Source organism: Anolis carolinensis, chromosome 1 (genome assembly GCF_035594765.1).
Source record: "Anolis carolinensis isolate JA03-04 chromosome 1, rAnoCar3.1.pri, whole genome shotgun sequence".
Lineage (NCBI taxonomy): Eukaryota > Metazoa > Chordata > Lepidosauria > Squamata > Dactyloidae > Anolis > Anolis carolinensis.
This window is the reverse complement of record NC_085841.1, coordinates 47,539,127-47,559,814: the sequence shown is the minus strand read 5'-3', so window position 1 is coordinate 47,559,814 and position 20,688 is coordinate 47,539,127. Positions and strand designations below refer to the sequence as shown.

At 41.1% G+C, this 20,688-nt stretch overlaps 1 protein-coding gene across 3 annotated transcripts in view; it reads right to left on the bottom strand.

Moving 5' to 3' along the window:
• Nucleotides 1-20,688, bottom strand: part of mdga1 (MAM domain containing glycosylphosphatidylinositol anchor 1) — a 380,665-nt gene that overhangs the window by 190,241 nt on the left and 169,736 nt on the right. For all 3 annotated transcript variants that reach the window (XM_008125164.3, XM_062973681.1, XM_016990606.2), the window contains 2 exons: nucleotides 19,917-20,246; nucleotides 12,270-12,563 (listed from right to left, as the gene is read on the bottom strand). In XM_008125164.3, the coding sequence (XP_008123371.1) occupies nucleotides 12,270-12,563; nucleotides 19,917-20,246 (624 nt within the window). The remainder of the gene's footprint in view (nucleotides 1-12,269; nucleotides 12,564-19,916; nucleotides 20,247-20,688) is intronic.

Genomic DNA, 20,688 nt, shown 5'->3' with positions numbered 1-20,688 from the left:
TTTGCCAGTCTGTTCAGATGTCCATGTCAAAAATGGAAGTCTGCTAAAAGATTCTCCCATGTCATTTTGTTAATCTTATTTCATTCTCTAAATCTTCCCACAACACTCCTACAGATGTTTTATCTACCATAACCCTTAATTTTTCCTGATGTTTTGTTTTCAGTTAAACTTGATTCTGATATCACCCTCTCGCATCCTGTCTGTTTTAAGGCTTCAGTAGAAACACTTTTGTTGAGCCACTGACTTGGGATTGCTTAGCTTTATGCAACTCTTGTCTGAGTGAGGCAGGCAAAGTCTTACCTTGGGAAGGTTGTTTGTTACTTTTAGGTTCATGAGCTAATGAAGGGCCAAGCTGACCATTACTTTTAACTACATGGTCAACAATCATGCTTGTGGCTGAATAACAAACCAACTTAGGAGTAGGGCAAGGGTTGTCCAAATGTTCATTGGGACCAAAATACACAAAGAAGGTGGCCCTTTCATTATACGGTTATGGTCTCATTGCAAAGCTAAGCAAAGTCAGTCATGCTTAATATCTGGATGGAATACCAAAAGAGAATCCAAGATCAGAGGTAGAAAAAGCATCCTGTCTTGAAGACCTGCAAAGCCATTACTGCCCATCTGTGTTGAAAATCGTGGGCTACATTGTCCAATGCTCTGCCTCCATATAAGTTAGTTTCCTGTGTGTTCCCACCCATGATCCTGATGATAATTGCTTACTTTCCACTGCTGAAATAAAGTGTTCCAGAATAAAAGTTTCTGATGGACCATATACGATAGTTATACTTGGCAGTCCTTTGTTTAAGCATGGGTACCAAGAAATCATTGAGATAAATCTAGTTTATAGTTACAACGCAGCACAATCAATCAATCAGCCTGCATCTAGAGATGGATAGTTCAATCTCTTTTTAATCCATATCAGTTTCATAAGCATTCAATCACCATGTGCTATTATTGCCTTAATCTGTAATTGTTGGGAGGGGGGCACTTCATGAAAAATGTGTACCGAAATGAACATTTTTAACACTTCTTTTTAAAATATGCATATATGTATCTAAATATATTAATGCAGTTAAAAATATTTTTCCCTTCAAAGTACACACCTTTAAACATATTTTATCTTGACACATGTACTTGTATATGTATTTTGTTAAGTCTTTGATCTAAGAACTGCATTGCAAATGTAAAGAACTGAACAAAGTAAAAGAAAACTGTGTTCCAGCACATTTGTCTAAGAGGAAGGGATAAGGATGGTTCATTGTGAAATGCAGACCAAATTAAATCTTCAAACATCTCAAGCTGGGGATGCTATTTTTTCCACTTTATCTCCCAGAAGGCCCAGTAATGGGATGAATAGGTTCTGGGAATTGTAACCCAACTGTAATTTTTCCAAGTGCTGAGTGAATCCCATTCTGCTAAAATGCGTACTGCTCCTGGTTATATGCCTGAGTGTCTTCTGAACAAGAATGCAAAAAGAAAGTTTTTTTTTTCAGAATTTCTGACACAAAAAATTGGAATCCCGATATCAAGATTCTAATAGCAGCTGAATAAGACAGGTTCAAAGTGAAAATTAAAATGCAGCTTGAGACTCCTCCACTTAAACTCTTAGACTCTTTTTCTCTTTACAAACGTCAGATAAAATGCATTGGAATGAAGATATATGATACAAGGAACTCTTATTAATGTAAGAACCAATGTACTGTTGTGATATGGATGTCAGACAAGTCTCCAGAAAATCAAGATTTGAATCTATGTTCAGTTATGTAAACTAACTGGCTGATCTTGAGGAAGTCACATTCTCTTACCCATAGAAGCACCAATCAGCAAAGATGTCTCCCAAATCACATAAGTGTAAAGTTGAAAGAGATCCCAAGTACAATCTAGTCCCTTCCTGCATGCGTGCAGGCATCTCCAGAAGATATCTCTGAGAGGTGGCCATCTGAGCACTGATTAAAAAGCTTCAACAAAAAAGCACCCACCCCTGCTACAGCTGCCTATTCCATTGAGCTCTTACAACCAGGACACCAGGTGGTGCAATGGGTTAAACCCTTGTGCCAGTATGACTCCAGACTTCAAGATGGGTTGCTGACCTGAAGGTTTCCGGTTTAAATCTGTGGAGAGTGTGAATGAGCTCCCTCTGTCAGCTCCAACTCCCCATGCAGGGACATAAGAGAAGCCTCCCACAAGGGTGGTAAAACATCAACCATCCGGGTATCCCCTGGGCAATATCCTTGCAGACAGCCAATTCTCTCGCACCAGAAGCGACTTGCGGCTTGTTAAGTCGCTCCTGACATGGAAAAAAACCAGGAGAGGATAGTACTGTGTGATAGTTACAATCCTTATAAATGCTCCAAACTGGGTGCTGGGTACAAGGACGCAGATGGAGCAGCTTGCCCAGGATCCTGAGGCACAATATTGTGAAGAAGCACACAGCTATTACCTGGGAAATAAGTGGGCAAAAGGTTTAAAATATAAACATTCAAAAGTCAGTCCAGTTTCAGAATGAATTAAGCATTTGGGGCTTGATTCAGAGACCATCCTTTGACTTGTCATATGGAATTCACCAGGGAGTCATCTCATTCCCCCATGACTGTATCTCTACAAATGTGTAAGCACATTGGTATCATTAACACTCTGTTATAGTTTTTCAGTGTGCAGCAAAAAAGCTGCAGAGCAAATCCATGAAGGTGTGAATATTATGCCATCTTCTGCTTTGTTGGCTTTTTGTGATAGGAATGATGTTGTATCAGGAAGCTCATAGGTGTGAATATGAATAAACCCCAAGTAAACTCTTCTGTAAGAAAGGTGACAAAATCTGAAAACTTAAAAGTAATGCCAGACAGCACAGTCAATTGCAAAGTATTTGGGGAATGGTAGCAGAAAACATCTGGAGGTCCAAATATTTCCTAATCCAGTTTTGGAGCACTCCTAAAATAACATGGAGGGTTGTTTATTTATCCTATTTTAAATACATAGTGGTGATAAACAATTATAATCTAACTCCAAGAGCTCATTATTTTGTGTGTTACCCTGCCCCAAAATCCCAGCACTGCTGGCAAAGCTAATTTCAGAGCTGGTGCACCATGGTAGAAAACTATAAAGCGGTGGGTGAAAAGAAAAAGAAGAAAAGAGAAACAGAGAAACAGGTTCTGACATCTAATCAGATCTGCCGTATTGATTTTTTGCAACTTGAGCTTTGGAACAAATCAGCAAAACAACCAAATTATCACCCAGAATCCACTCTCTCCAAAGAAAGCTGGCTCAAAAGCAAGCCGCAAGTGTGCCCAGACACAAATATACACCTATAACACACGCTTATCATCAGAGCAGATTCTCAGTTAGAAAGAACAAGCAGAAGGAAAATTGTGCTCTCATCACAGAGCCTTCAGCAACCACACGATTCCCATTTCCGACAAGATTAGAATTCCAGAGCAAGGCACAAGCTAATGAGCTGTTCATGCTGGAGAGCAGTGGCTCAATTAACTGGAACACATGCACCCACCCTTCAATAACGCCAGGCCCTACGAGGGGAAAGGAGATGGAGAAATGAAAAGCTAGCCAGCTTAACAAGAAGGGCAGAGAGATGACCCTGGGTGGGTGTCACCGTACTTTCCATATGATAAAGGTCTGCTTTTTTAAGAAAAGGAAGAATGTGAAAGGAACCCACAAAGAAGGAATGGACATATTTCTTGGCTGAGACAGCATGGGAGTATGAGAGTTTGAAGTGATTCCATCCTCTCTGCCCAGAAACAACCAAAATATGCCAATGAGTTCCTGTACCCATTCCAGCTTGTTTGTGAAGCAATGAAGGCAAAGTTGGCCAATTTCTCAGGAAACAGTGTCAATGCATCATTAAAAGACAAGTTATCATGCCCTTCAAATGTTTCTGGAAAAGTGTTGATTTGTATGGACTTGGAAAGCATTGTCTAAATCATTTATTCCTGAATGATTTTCTGCTTACTGCATGTATGTCTTCAAGAACTGTGCAGTTTTCAAAGATGTCATCTCTTTCCTGTCCTTTTCCCACTGGCAGAAAAGAGTGGAGGGAGTAGCCAAGCGGGGAGGCTTGCCTGCTGCCACCTATCATATCCAATAGGTGATTATCCTTATTTGGTCCCCAAATCCTTTAACTCACATGGGCCACATGGCCAGCTGGAAACAAGATGAGCAGCCAAGCCAGGAAGCTTATCTGTTGCTCTCTTTGCTATGCTGTCCATATGAGCCTCAATTCACTACTCATGTCCCACCTGCACAGAGGTATAATAGCTGCATGAACAGGGAGGGATGGGAGCAGCCAAGAAAGGAATATTGCCCATTGCTGGGTCTTCCAGGCAGCTGGAGGAGGAGAGTAGACAGTAGAGTGAGCCACCTAAAGCAAAGTTTCTTAAAGTGTGTGTCTCAATTCCATGTGTGGCCGCATAACTGAATGTGAGTTTCGCCACACACTCACACCCTCCCTATGTTGGCAGAGCAACTGTGCTCCTTCCTCTCCCGCAACCTTCTCATACCACTCTTTTCAACCCCCCCCCCCCTCCCAAAATGCATCTTTGGCAAACTGGATAAGAGAAATTCCCTCCATCCATTCCCACCTATGGGGAAAAGTGAGGTTTCCTACCTAACCCTGTTGAAAGGAGTAGAAAGACAGAACGAGTTGGATGCTTTGTGTTTTAGCTTTCTGGCCACCACTTCTCAGTCTTAGGTTGGCTCATGTGGGAGCTTCCAGTGGGCACCTCCCATTTCTCTGCCTTGCCCCCCCCCCCATTAAAGATGTTCTAAGAGGGTAATAGAGAAGGTGAGGCTGTCCTCAGAATGCCACTTTTAAATTCTTTCTTAATGACATTGAAGATGAGGTTGCTGACTCGCCAATCCAGGTATCTTTAGGGCTTCCATTCTATCAGCCTGCTTTGGTTCTGCCTTTTACAACCTGACAGCCTTTCTTTGGTCTATTTTGTCCCAATTGTCAACTCCCATCTTGTATTTAAGATCACTTTAATGTGAATTTGTTATACCTTTCCCTCATTCCCCAACCATGGCCACCACATTACAGCCTCACCGAGTAATGGGGTGATATAGGTTAAAATCACAGAGTCAGAGCATAGTAGTTTTTCAGCATTGTCTAGCTGGTTCAGTTTTAACTTTTAGCTCTGTTTTTAGCTTGTTCTTAGCTTTGTTATTCTGTAAAGACTTGAAGACATGGACGCTTCACTGTGCCTTTGAACAATAGGTCAGCTCGTAATTTATCACTGCCCAGTCCTAATTCCATACCTCACAACCTCTGAGGATGCCTGCCATAGATGTGGGCGAAACGTCAGGAGAGAATACTTCTGGAACATGGCCACACAGCCCAAAAGACATACAACAACCCTGTGATCCCGGCCATGAAAGCCTTCGACAACACACCAGTCCTAATTGTTTACTGTCCTGGTTTCCAGCACTTTATTCCCACTCCTAGTCTTATTGTTCTGTGTTTTGCACAAGCCTTGCCCTTCCCTTGCAATTTTAATAGTCCACCTTTTGGTTTTTTGATGTTCATTGATATATTTTATGGTGCTTTTATTCTGTGGTTCAATAGTTTTTAATTATATTGTTTGTTATGTGTTTTAATTTTTATATCTTGTATACTGTTTTCCGGGCTTGGTTCCCATGTAAGTCGCCCCAAGTCCCTTTGGGGAGATTGAGGCGGGTTATAAGAATAAAGTTGTTGTTGTTGTTGTTGTTGTTATTATTATTATTATTATTATTATTATTATTATTATTATTAGCAGCAGCAGCAGCAGCAGCAGCAGCAGCAGCAGCAGCTCCAGAACCTACAGCTGCAAAGCAGTACTTCTCAATCTTTGGTGTTCTTTTTGATGTGAATTTTAGCAGAGTTATCAAGCGACACAGTAGGCTTGCTCAAATAATTCGTTTTCCCCGTTTACCGTTATTGATTCGTTATTTTCGATTGTTTTGAAGCAATATCGAACCTTGGTTGTCCACACGTCTGGATATCGCGGTTTCGAATCGCGAGAGGCCGTTTTTTCTAATTTCTTCGTTTTTTTCGTTAAGAAAAAAAAGCTTTTGCAAAGCACCCAAACTCCTTTCCTTTTGCCCCTCAGCCAATGGGAGGCTCAGCCAATGGGAGGGGGCGAGGGGGAAGGAGGCCGAGGAGGAGGAGGAAGACGGAGGGGGGAAATGGCCGCCGCCGCCGCCTCGCCTCAGCTCAGTGCATTAATTAATTGGGCCTTAATGAGCCCCCTTCCAAGCCAAACCCACCAGAGAAACACCCTCAATGCAAACCTTGCAACGTCCTTCTCTCCTTCTTGGACACAAAGGCAAAGGGAGGAGGCACTTCGGGTTCCCAAGCGACCTGAAAAGAGCCATAGAGAAAGGGAGAGCCAGTGCGCATGCTCCACCCTCCAAGGCACACAAGGGGGGAGTTCGCATGGGAGCCGGAAGTGTTGGGGCCTCCGTCCCTCCCTTGCTTTTCCTCTTTGGTCTCCCTATCTTGAACACAGAACACGCATGAAAAAAAAACACACCATAATTTCACAATATATAGTTTAAATAACAAAAGGAAGAGGAAGGAAGAGGCCCGGGATGCGAGGGGGTGTGGGCCAGGCCCGTCCTCGGCTGCTCCCAGGGGCCCAGATTCGCACCCTCCCTCCCCCCAATACAGGTCTCCAGTCCATACCACGCTACATGAACTTGAATGGATACTGTGGTTGTGTTGTCGAAAGCTTTCATGGCCGGGATCACACTGTTGTGGTATGTATTCCGGGCTCTATGGCCATGTGCCAGAAGCATTCTCTCCTGACGTTTCACCCACATCTGTGGCAGACATAGAGGTTTTGACGTCTGTGCGAAGCTAGGCAAGTGGGGTTTATATATCTGTGGAAGGTCCAGGGTGGGAGAAAGAACTCTTGTCTGTGGGAGGCAAGTGTGAATGTTGCAATTGGTCACCTTGATTAGCATTGAATAGCCTTGCAGCTTCAAAGCCTGGCTGCTTCCTACCTGGGGGAATCCTTTGTTGGGAGGTATTCGCTGGCCCTGATTGTTTCCTGTCTGGAATTCCCATTTTCTGGGTGTTTCTGGGAAGGTAATGGCACTCCATGTAGTCATGCCGGCCACATGACCTTGGAGGTGTCTATGGACAACACTGGCTCTTGGGCTTAGAAATGGAGATGAGCACCAACCCCCAGAGTCAGACATGACTGAACTTAACGTCAAGGGATACCTTTACCTTTACCTACACACACACACACACACACACACACAAGCAGGGACTATATATATATATATATATATATATATATATATATATATATATATATATACACAATATATATCACACACACACCAATTTAACAAAGTTTCAGCCACAAAAACAAAGTTTCTGAAGTAGAACAATGACTTTCACAGTAAAGACAACCTAATTTAACAGGAAATAAGACTTTCAAACCAGGAACAGATTACTGCAATTATTAAAAAAAGGTTTATTATAAAAGCTATGAAAATTTGCCAAAAATCAGAGGATAAGGGAAACGTTCCACATTTTGGTGAGCTATCAGTGTTAAATGTGTTCTACCACTGTACCAAGTTTGAAGAAGATCACTCAAAAAATGAGGGCGGGAGAGCCCCCTAAGTCCCCCCCCCTTCGGGCTGTTTTTGGGCCACCGCGCATGCGCGTCCGCCATTAACGAATTAATTTCGAAAATAACGAATTTTCGTTAATTTCGAAAAATTTTGGGGGCCAAATTCGTTATTAGCAACAAAAACGAAAAAATGCCCCCTCTAGTTTTGAAACGAGTTTAGAATCAAATTTTTCATGGATCGATCAAGCCTACGACACAGGTTTAAAACTTGAATTTCCCAAAAAATTGTTAAATGAATTTTGGCATTGGATTAGTGCAGAATTTCCAACAATTTCTGAAATGGCTGTAAACATATTTCTGCCATTTGTACTACATATTTATGAGAAGCAGTGTTCTTAACTCTGAAAAACTTTGAAGATACTCTATGTCCTGCAGTATCAAATATTCCACCAAGATTTAATTATTTATGTAAAAATAAACACATCCATCTCTTTAGTATGCAAATTTGCTTTTTTCTTTAATATATAGAAATATATCTATACCAAAGAATTATTTTATATACTTATATACCCAGGGTCACAAACATTGGGTTGCAAGTGAAAAGTTTTAGAAGACCTGACTTAGAAGACAAGCCACAGTTGGATACACTCAACTAACTCGTCTTTGTGCATGGCCATGAAGTGGGTATGAGGGAAAGAGGAACAAGGGGGGGGGGGGGGTCCAGATGAGCAAGGCAGATTGTCTGCCATAGCCAGCATGCAATGGTTATGCCGGCACCATTTGGGACCTTTTGAATGTCCTCTGGAGGCCAATTGCTATGCATTTACTAAACAGGCAAACTCCTCCTCACTTGTCTGCCAGCCCAGTACATGGCAATATTGGAGGAAGCACAAAAAGGAAGAAATTGGGCTGCAATAGGCAATTCTTGGGTGTATTTGAAGATAGTAGCGGAAAAATATGAGAAAGGGGCATCAGGAGGATTCTTCTTGTAAGGATTTCTGGACACTTGATGGGAAATCCCTTTCTTCTTGGAGTGCCTCCTAGCTCATAGGTTTGTTCTGAAGCTAAGAGGGTGTCTCAGTGGATGAAAGATAAGATATAAATGTTATTTAGAATCATAGAATTGTAATGGTTGAAGAGGCCACAAGGGCTATTCAGCCAACCTCCTGCTGTGCAGGAATACACAATCAAAGCATTTAATAAATAAGAAATAATATCTGATTGACTCAATTTTAGATTACTTCATCAAAATGAGAGTATAAAATGACTGCTCAAATCATCCTGATTCAAGGGTGCTCTGGTTCATAAATATGATAAAGACATAATGTTGGCTTCCCCTCTTGATATATGCTGCAAATCTCCATCGTGGATGTTAACTTTTGGCTTTACATCAGGGGTCCCCAAACTAAGGCCCGGGGGCCGGATGCGGCCCTCCAAGGTCATTTACCTGGCCCCCGCCCTCAGTTTTACAATATAATATTTTATTTCAGTTTTAATAATATAATATATTGTATATACATATAATATTGATAATAATCTTATTATTATCTTACATTATAATGTTAATAGTAATACCATATAATAATATTAATTATATGGTATATATTACATATTATATAATAGTATAGTGTTATAGTTCAATATAGTAATACATAATGCTAATATTGTGTAATGCTAATAATATAATTTATTGTATGTACATACAGCTGCTCTGAGTCCCCTTCGGGGTGAGAAGGGTGAGATGTAAATTTAGTAAATAAATGCAGTAAATAAATAATTAATTTTAGACTTAGCCTCGGCCAAAGTTTGACATGACTTGAAGGCACACAACAACAACAACAACAACAATCCTAATTAACTTGACTATCTCATTGGCCAGTAGCAGGACCACACTTTTCATTGAAATCCTAATAGGTTTATGTTGGTTAAAATTGTTTTCATTTTTAAATATTGTATTCTTTCGTTGTTGTTGTTGTTGCACTACAAATAAGACATGTGCAGTATGCATAGGAATTGGTTTGTATTTTTTTTTCAAATGATAATTTGGCCCCTCAACAGTCTGAAGGATTGTGGACCGGCCCTCTGCTTAAAAAGTTTGGGGACCCCTGCTTTACATTATACTTCTCAGCAATGGAAACTATGTGTTCCCTGATCATGATCTGTAAGCCAATTATGAATCATAGCATCATCATCATCATCATCAAACTTATATATCTTTTCATATTTCCAGTATTGGATCCAAGAAGACAACACTCTTTGTTTTATTCAAGAAGCAATGAATATTAAGCAAAGAATAATGTGAAGGAAGTGGAGGGACAATCAGAGATGGAAGACAAAAGAATGCTTGCTCTTAAGGCACTTTCATTCACAAGGTATGGCTCACAAAAAGATCGAGTAATTAACACACGTCTTCTCTGATCCAGCTGAATAATACATGGTATGTGTCTGTGTGATCAAAGGGGAGAGTCATGCTTATTAGCATACAGGTGTAATTAAACCAGAGCTAGGAAAAGTGACGTTTTAGACAACTCATACAACTCCCTTTTCTGAGCTCTGATCAGAACGTAGCATTTGTAAATTGAACTACAAGTTGTTTATTCTGACATATTGCTATTGGAGAAATTCAGGAATGAAATAGAGGGCATTTATTTGACTTCCTCCAACTTTCAAGTTAGGTTTCTGTCTTTCTGCAATGGAAAAGAGAGAGGTGTTGAAAAGGAAAAGTGACTGGTTTGTAATGAGCAGCATCATGTGTGTTGCAAAGATGCTATTTGGTGACAGCAGCCCAGAAATGGTCCCTCGGAGTGCAAATTAAACATTCTCTCTCTTAATCCTACACATGCCCAATGCCACTTAAATTCCACAGGAAACATGATCTTGAAATTCTCCTAGTGGGATGCTACCTTTGCAAAAAAGAGTTATTGCCACATGACTTCAGTTCACCCACTCCCATTAATAACATCTGGCAATGACTTCATACCTGACCTGTACAGTGAAAGAGCCAAATTGCTTTCGTCCTGTCTCAGATATTAAAAATTCTGCCTGGTTCAGCATTTGATCACCTGCAAACAGTGCATTATTCACAAATGATATCAAAAGAGCTGCAACACTATGAGCATGAGGGAAAGCTCCATCCTTAAAATGCTCACTCTCTCTCACACACAAATGTATCTAAGGCTATCGTTCTCTGCTATTATCTACAGTTGTGACTGATCCAGGTCAGATGTGAGCTGGTTCTGGGCCAGCCAGAAGGCAATGCACTTGGAATTACATTGCCTTCTGGCTGACACCAAAATAACCTGGGTCCTTCAAGGTCAGAGAGAATAACTAAATGGCATCTTTATGGGAGCAGAGACTGAATACTTCTCTGAATTCGGGAGCTATTCAAATACCAAAGACTAAATAATGCCTTCAGGACTTTACAATGGAGCAAATACTGGGACCCACTCACAATAAAGCACAATGTTAAAGGGAAGTCTTATTTTGACTAAGAAAACAGCCCTGACATTTTAAAAAGCCAGATGTTTTTGTATGGAAAAGGGGAATGTGTGATTTACAGCCTGCCATACTCACTAAGGCTTAAGATAAAGGCTTGGAAGAGATAATTAAGTAGGATTAACCCAATGGGGATTCAAAATAAAACTTCCCTGATTGAGCAAAGTATAGGTGGAAGCTTCACCTTTGCAGCCACGGATTCCAAGGGCCTGTGGCTAGATCCCCACTACCAAATAATGCAGTTTGAACAATAATGCAGTGTAGACCCATATAATGCTGTTCAGACTTTATTATTTGGCAATGTAGATCCAGCCTGTGTGAATGTCCTTATTATTAAAAAATAATTTTGCAGTCTCACTCAGCAAGAAAAAAACAGCAAGGTTAAAGTCAAGTTCAGGCAAGTTCCCTGCATCACCCCCAGAATATTCTTCTCTTGATAGAACTGTATGACTCCTTTAATTCTTTCTTTTTAGAGCAGTGATGTCAAACATGTGGCCTTCCAGGTGTTTTGGACTTCAGCCCCCAGAATTCCTGGCTATTGGATGAGCTGGCCAGGGCTTCTGGGAGTTGGAATCCCAAACATCTGGAGAGTCACAAGTCTGACATCTCTGTTCTAGAGGATAATTCATTTTAACCTGTCTTTCCAGCCTTCCTGGAAAGGGGCTGTGGCGCAGACGGGAGAGCAAGCCAGTGTAATTAACTGCAATGAATCACTGACCAGGAGGTCATAAATTCGAGGCCCGCCCGGAGCTATGTTGTTTGTCTTTGTCCTATGTTAAAAGGCATTGAATGTTTGCCTGTATGTGTAATGTGATCCGCCCTGAGTCCCCTTCGGGGTGAGAAGGGTGGAATATAAATGCTATAAATAAATAAATAAATAAATAAATAAATAAATAAATAAATAAATAAATAAATAAATCTTTACTGTTTTAGTTTTGCTGTTTGTTAATCCTGAGATCAAGCATATACCACAGTATTCCTAGATGAGGCATGGGGATTGCTTGTTCTTCTATATGTTGTTGGACTGCAGCTCGCAGTTTCTCACCAATATATATTGGAGATTGCAGTCCAATTGCATCTGGAATGCTGCATGATTCTTACCTGTCTTAAAGGCATACACTTTTAGCTACCAAGCCATCAAAGCACAGGTGTACACTTGTACAGCTAGAAACAACAATGAGATTTTATAACTATACTCACACTGTACATTGAGTTGTACCAGGGCTTCTCGGGATCTGATGTTGAAGCCATTGTACCTGGCTGTCTGGCATTTGTAGGTCCCACTCATTTCTCGAGTCACTCTCTCCAAATGCAGCTTGCCATCACTGGTCTCCACAGTCATGGCACCTGAAGGCATAGGAGCTTCTTTATCTACTCTGGACCAAATGATGGGTGGTTTAGGCTTCCCTCGGACTTCACACTGTAGCTCTGCCCTGGAGCCTTCACGGACAGTGACGGTGGACTGGCCCTTGGGCACCATAATGGTTGGAGGAACTAATGGGAGGAAAGGTACAGCACCAGTATTTAGGAGGTGGTTCACTGACTGTTGGTTTACAAAAAGATATAAAATAACAATACTGTGTAAAATAACAATTTGAACATCAAGGATGACTGAAGAAAGATCCAGGGGAAGTTGAATTCAGCAACAACTTATAGGTTTTGCCCTTGGGAATCACAGAGAAAAAATTACTTCATGAAGTGTGCAACAACACTTGGTATATGTGAAAGAGAGCATTGTCTTACTACCTCTTCACATAGCCCCTGGGACCATGTTGTTTTTCTGGCAGTTGCTGGTGAAAGGGAAGGAATGCAGGATGGTTCTGGGCAGGATAAGGTGTGTTGGTGCCCTTTCCCCTATCATATGGGGAAAAAGGAGAGGAAAGTGCAGGTAGCTCCACTGGAGTTACCTGAAAAATACTTTCCTCCCGGGGGGGGGGGGGGGGCAGAAGAAGCATGTTGCAATGCTTCCCATCCATTTTGGGAGGAATGTGGGCGGAGCTGAGCCAGCATTGTTTGATGATGCTCGGCAGGCCCCATCGAAAAGATGAAAAAAGGGAACAAAAAAGCCCCATGTGAAGAGGTCCTTAATCTCTTAAACAATTGTCCTCTAAACTATAACTCTGTCAGTGCTCATTCAGAGACCTGGTGTCTGAATCCTGTTGTTAATCCAAACTAGAGCAGAACCATTGAATCAATGGTATTTACTTGTGCATTGATCCAGCATTCAACAGTTCATTGAACTGATCTCCTCTAGTTGGGACTAATCAATACGATTTGGGCCTTGATATTAAGGGGAGGTTCATATACTGCAGCTGTATCTACACTATAGAATGAATGCAGCTTGATACTACTCTAATGGCTTTGGTTTAATGTTATGAAGTCATGGGAGTTGTAGTTTGGTGAAGAACCAGCATTCTTTGCCAGAAAAGGGTAAAAACATTTAAAACTAAACTCTCATGAATCCATAGCATTGAGCCATGGCATTTAAAGTGGTGTCAAACTGCATTAATTCTACACCTCACCACTCACCTTGGCATTCAGGAGGGGACGCCTCTCCATGCTTCTCTTGGAGTATCTTACATAGGGTCCATGAACACCTTAAAAGTGTAAGTGAAGATGAGTTTGCTTCCATTTGGTGAAGGTTTGTTCCAGTGACATAGTAAATGACCCCAGAAAGCTAGCAGGGATTGGGCTGACCTAATATATTTTGCTGCTTAACGTAATGAACACAATGATGTCTCTTGCCCATCTATTGTAGAGATGCTGGATGGACGAGCAACTAAATTCAATTCTGGCAATGGGATCTGGTTGTTAATCTTCACCACACCCAAGGAAGGAAGCTAGTTTTAGGAACACAGGGTATACTTAGATCCTACAACAACCCAAGTTATTCCTTGAGAGGAATAACTAGATGCCAAATAGTTCAGGAGGAACATCTGCTACCTTCAATGGTCACATTACTCTGCTTAATAGTACAGCCAACCTGAGCTGATATCTTATCTGCTTCAGAACCTGGTTTCTGGTTGTCATCCTTGACCACATGAGTACTTCTTAATTCTTTTCATTGATTAGTATCCATTCAAGTGCTTGAATTTGGCGTTTCATCTTGCTTTGTTTGTTGCCTCCAAGTCATTTCAGACTCATTATGGCCCAGAGGTGAAGCTATTATGGGGTTTTCTTGGCAAGATTTATTCAGGGAGGGTTGTCTTTACCATTGAGGCTGAAAGAATGTGTCTTGTTCCATAGCCAGGTGGAGATCTGAACCCTGTTCTTCAGAGTCATAGTTCAATGCTCAAACCATTACACTATGCTAACTTTCTTGTTAGATGCATTTAAATATTCCCAGATGACACTTTGCTCTTGGTCCCCTCCTGATGTCACCTAGAAACTTTACATCTACTGATGGTGTGGTCTTATCAAAGTCTAGGAATGGTGCAACTGGCATTATAGAAAGTAATGCTTTTCTTTTGCTTCTCTTAGAACTCTTTCTTCCAACAATCTGTCTTCACACTTTTTCATGTATACTTAAGGGTTCCACATACTGAAGGAATTTGTATTCTTCTTCTCAGATGAAAGTGAAAGTTCTGAAGTCATTTTAGGTTACATATATGCAAAGAGGCAGAGGGAAAGTATGAGGATTTTAATCTCTCTCTTCCTCTCATATACATACACACACACCCATGCACAAACACATGCATAAGTACATAGCCATCTAAAGAGCCTACTCAGAAAGTTCCATCTGGCATCTCCACAAGCTTTCTTACTGGTAATAAGAAGGTATATTTTCATTTAACAGGTCTCCCATGGGCTGTGGAATCTCATCAGATCCTCTCCGTTACAGTGTGAAGACAGAACTGCAACCTCATACCTCAGTACTGCCAGCAGACACTCACCTGGCAGGAGACAATTTTCTCTATTTGGAAAATGTGCAAATTGCATTTGAAGTGGTTTATTTAATTAAAGCCAGGACTGCAGGGCCTCTCATTGTGGGTGGCCATCTTGTTTAACTGTGGCAACACTTGAACTTAGACCAAAGAACCACTGAATGCAAAACACTTTCCATCTTCCTTGTTTGGCATTCTGAACAAGGGGAAAGATCTACAGTTCAATGCAATTGCAATTACCCATTACAATAAATACCTATTGATGAAGAAAGACAGGATGGCATTCCACCCTCTGACCATTCCACCTTCTGGCATCCTATCCTTTTTAATTTCTCTGTGGCAATGAGAAGGAAAGCTTGTTGCTAAAGGCCCTTTTTTGGAAATAACACCTTGGACAAATAGCTGTAAGACTCTTAATCTTGTAGACAACAGCTTTGGACAAATGCTCTTTTCTCTAGCTGCTCAAACATTCTGCTTCTTATAGTCAAATAAGACATGGTGCTAAATGTATCAGAAAGAGGCCAGTTTTGTTTCTAAATTAATAAATGCATGGGGTGGCCATCTGGGCTACAGTGTATATGCAAACAAAATTTAAAGAAGTTTAACCTCACCCTGCTTTTCATTAAAACAGGGATTAAAAAGCCTTAAGGTACATATCCCAACTAATCATGGAAGCTGAGGAAGATCAGTTCTGAATAGTACTCGGATGGGGTACTATTCAGATGCGGTACTATTATATCACATGCTGTAGATTATATTCCAGGTAACCCCTTAAACCCTTTTTTCCTGGTCTGCAATTGTTTCATATGTGGAGATGTTTCTCAGGTGTTCCCTCACATATAGTTCCTTCCCTTCAATATGGTATGACATAGTATAATATCACATTATTATTACTGTTAATGTTATGCTTATTTATACTCTGCTTTTTTTCTCCACAAGGGGACTCAAAGTGGCTTACATTAAAAGCATTTCAATATAATGTACAATTTAAAATATACAAATATACAAACATTAAAACAGAATTAAATATCAATAGTATTAAACATTAATAGTTAAAAATCCATAAAAACATATTCAAAGCTAAAAACCATAGCACCGCCTGATTTGATCTTTAAAATCTTTTTTAAAAGCCTGCCTGAATAAAAAGGTTTCAGCTTGCTGTTGGAAGCACAGCAGAGAGGAGGCCATTCTGGCTTCTCTGGGGAGGGAGTTCCAAAGTCGAGGGGAAGCCACTGACAAGCCCCTCTCTTTCATTCCCACTAACCGAGCTTGAGATGGAGGTGGGACTGAGAGAAGGGCCTCTCCTGAAGATCTCAGGGACTGGGCAGGTTTGTATAAGGCAGTGGTTCTTAACCTGTAGGTCCCCAGCTGTTTCGGCCTACAACTCCCAGAAATTCCAGCCAGTTTATCAGCTGTTCGGATTTCTGGGAGTTGAAGGCCAAAACACTTGGGGACTCACAGGTTGAAAACCACTGGTATAAGGGGATGTGGTCAGCTAAATAGCCTGGACTTGGGGCATCTAGGGCTCTAAAGGACCTAACCAGCATTTTGAATTGTTCTTGGAAACAAACTGGTTGTCCACACCCTGTAGCCAGCCCGTTAGCAACCTGGCTGCAGCTCTTTGGACCAGCTGAAGTTTCTGAGCACTCTTCAGACGCAGCCCCACACAGAGCACATTACAGTAATCGGGATGTAACTAGGGCATGTACCACTGTGGCCAGATCCGGCTTCTCAAGGAACAAGCTAAGTTGGTACACACCTTTTAAATGTGCAAAGGCCTTCCTGGCTTTGGCGGATACCTGGGCTTCCAGGTTTAATGCTGAGTCCAGGAGGACCCCCAAATTGTGGACCTGTGTCTTCAGGGGGAGTCCAGCACAGGCTGGATCTCTATTCCCTGATCTGCCTTCCAACTCACCAGGAGCATCTCTGTCTTCTCTGGATTAAGTTTTAATTTTTTCCCCTCTCATCCAGTCCATTACTGATGACAACACTGGTTTAGTGTCAGGACAGCTTCCTTGGCTTTAGGTGGAAAGTAGTACAGTTATCATTATCATTATCATCTATATTTATATGTATAACTATGTAGGTTTTTAATGTAAGCTCTTAATTTTAATGTAATTTTTTAATCTAAATGGATTTTTAAATGTGATATAAATTGTTTTAATGTATATGTTCATGTTGTAAGCCGCCCTGAGTCCCCTGAGGGGTGAGAAGGGTGGGGTAGAAATGATGTAATAAATAAATAAATAAATAAATACAGTTGGGTGTTATCTGCATATAGGCGGTACCGCACTCTGGGTGACCTTTCTCACCGGTTTCAGGTATATGTTAAACAGCATGGGGTGGGGATTGAACCCCTGAGGAACCCCACGGGACAATGGCCAGAGGTTCAAACAGGAGTCTCCCAGCACTACTCTACCCAATACCTATTCAACTCAAGTTTTTCTGGTTATACAACAAAATAAAAAACATGCAGTCCAGCAATTGCTTTACCATATGAAAGACACAAAACACATTGTTCTAGCTTTTAAAGCTCACTGGCTTCTTCACCTGGCAAATGTGTTAAAAATCACATAGGAGACAAAAAATACAGTGTCATAATAACAGGCCTGCATCTTGTTCGAGATGCTTCCTTAAGATCCTGTTTATGGTCTGGAGGAGACTTGATGCAGGCAGAGGATCCACCCTGTCTTGGTTGTGGGGGCACTCAGGACAAAAGCAGTAAAAGCAAAATAATATTTTTTTAGTCTGCACTGGCAAAAAAGGAAACTCCCTTTGAGGTCTAAGCCATCTTCGTTTGAAGTAAGGCTGCAAATTTTATCTCCACCCACCCCAGCCTCTATTTCCTTTAAGACAGAGTACAGTGAATCTCTGAAGAAGTCTTTGCACTGTCAAATCTGGAGATAGGTTTAGGGACTGTAACAAGAAAAACTTGTCAATGATAGCAACATTCAGATTGTTTTACCTTTTTTGGAAGTAAACATCTCAAACACCAAATTCCAATCTACCAGCTCCCTTTAGTTTAACATTCCTCTGTTATAGCTAACTTTGACATAGTGGGAACTCGATTTTCCCAGAGTAATTTAATTCAAAATAGAAAATACGAGCATTATCTGTCATCTTTGTGTCTATATTAGATGATAATCTTTGTTAAGATTCTTTTTCATTAAATCTGACATTGAGAGGATGCAACTGCACAGCAGTATTAGTTCATTTCTAACTCCTTCTGCTCATGGGAGGGGGTGTTTATCAAGTGATTAAAGCTCAAAATCAACAACATGAGCAGTCCTGCTGTTTAGACTGTGTTTCTAAGCAAGCTGTTGATGAGAAGCTATCTTCAACTTAACTCAGATGTGTACTCTTGTCCTTAGGCAACGTCTTGATAATCAAAGGGAAGGAATAAGAACAACGGTGTATATAGCCAAAGTTCACAATTTTGAAATGCTAGAACTTTTTATTAGTAGGATTAGAGAAATGGGCTGAAACTAACAAAATGAAGTTCAACAGGGACAAATGCAAGATACTGTATATACTCGAGTATAAGCCTAGTTTTTCAGCCCTTAGGGCTGAAAAAGCTCCCCTCGGCTTATACTAGAGTAAGGGTCCTGGCCGGCTTCTATTCAGGTTGGCTTATGCTTGAGTATATAGGTATTCCGAATTGGACGGTCTTATCTTATTAAAGTCTTATTATCTTAAATTACAGTTTTATATAAATATTCAAAAACATTTAACCTACTGATGCCTCAAATAATGCAATTTTTAATATCTATTTTTATTTTTGAATTTGATCCATAGCTGTTGCATTTCCCACCCTCGTCTTATACTCGAGTCAATAAGTTTTCCCAGTTTTTGTGGTAAAATTAGGTGCCTCGGCTTATATTTGGGTCGGCTTATACTCAAGTATATGCGGTACTTCACTTAGGCAGAAAAAATGAAATGCTACAGAATGGGCGATGCCTGGCTCGACAGCAGTATGTGTGAAAAAGACCTTGGAGTCCTCATGGACAACAAGTTAAACATGAGCCTACAATGTGATGCAGCAGCAAAAAGAGCCAATGGGAATTTGGCCTGCATAATTAGGGGTATAGCATCTAGATCCAGGGAAGTCATGCTATCCCTCTATTCTGCCTTGGTCAGACCACACCTGGAATACTGTGTCCAATTTTGGGCACTGCAGTTGAAGGGAGATGGTGACAAGCTGGAAAGCATCCAGAGCAGGGTGACTAAAATGATTTAGGGTCTGAGAACAAGCCCTATGAGGAGCGGCTTAAAGAGCTGGGCATGTTTAGCCTGCAGAAGAGAAGGCTGAGAGGAGACATGATAGCCATGTACAAATACGTGAAGGGAGCAAGCTTGTTTTCTGCTGCCCTGAAGACTAGGACGTGGAACAATGGCTTCAAACTACAGGAAAGGAGATTCCACCTGAACATTAGGAAGAACTTTCTTGCTGTGAGAGCTGTTTGGCAGTGGAACTCTCTGCCCCAGAATGTGGTGGAGGCTCCTTCTTTGGAGGCTTTTAAGCAGAGGCTGGATGGCCACCTGTCGGGGGTGCTTTGAATGAGATTTTCTTGCTTCTTGCAGGGGGTTGGACTGGATGCCCCGTGAGGTCTCTTCCAACTCTACGATTCTATGATTCTAGGAACCGTGATATCATTTGTCACAGCCCATTCCCTATACAATTTTCAAAATAGCTAGGATGAAACTGGACGTTCTCCCCAATAACAATGTGTTATTGTAATATATCTTGCTGCAACCCAAAGCAATATGTGGCTTTGAATGGACAATTAAAACAACTTTGCTTTAGAAAGTATCTGCTCCTGGTGGAGTTGGAAACTGCTGGAACTTGTTTGTTAATTGGGGGTCAACACAACTCCCTGAAATTTTGGATTTGATAGCCATGACAAATACCTGTATTTAATCTTTTAAAGAAAAGAATACACCATAAGGTATGAGAAAAGCTCACCGGTTTCTGAAGAAATGTTCACTTCAACACTGAGATCAGGAATGGGTGCCCCTTGAAAGGAAGCCACACACAGGTATGTGCCATAGTCAGTGAAGCGGAGGTCAATTATCTCCAGGCTGCTTGTCACTGGTGGAAGTTCAGGATCATTCCTGATGATAACTAGCCGGTCAGAGAGCTTGGCCAGCTTCCCATTCTTGTACCAGAAGTAGAAAACCTTCTCTTGTGGGACAGCATCCACGTGACAAGAGAGCTTCAGATCTTGCCCAAGCTGGATAGTTTCACTCTCTTTGATCACATCAGGAGTGATCTGGAATGTAGCATTCCTCATGGCTGGAAGAGACACAGATGCCAATTCAGTGAACAGAAACATTAAAAGCCAGAATGCCTTCTAGGCCACATGAGGCAATATGAGAAATGCATACAAGTCTTTAATAAGCCTTCTTTCATAGTGATTTCCCTTCTGAAACGAACAGCAGCTGGTGAGGGAAGGAAGAAGGAGGTGCTATTTCCTTTGGGGAGAAATGGATTGACTCCTTTACTGCATATTATAGTCTTGATTCAACAGGGAGAAGCTCCTACTTTTAATATTAAAAATACAATAAATCATGCACACATTTGAGATACTAGTTTGGCTGTTGACAAAATGAAATGTGGCAAAGTGGGCAACTGGTTCAGTAGATCAGGTCAGAAATAAGAAGCAGACAAGACCTGCTAGCAGAATGACTAAATGTTAGTCATTAAAGGAACATAGGTCAAGTTATGAATTAGGTGT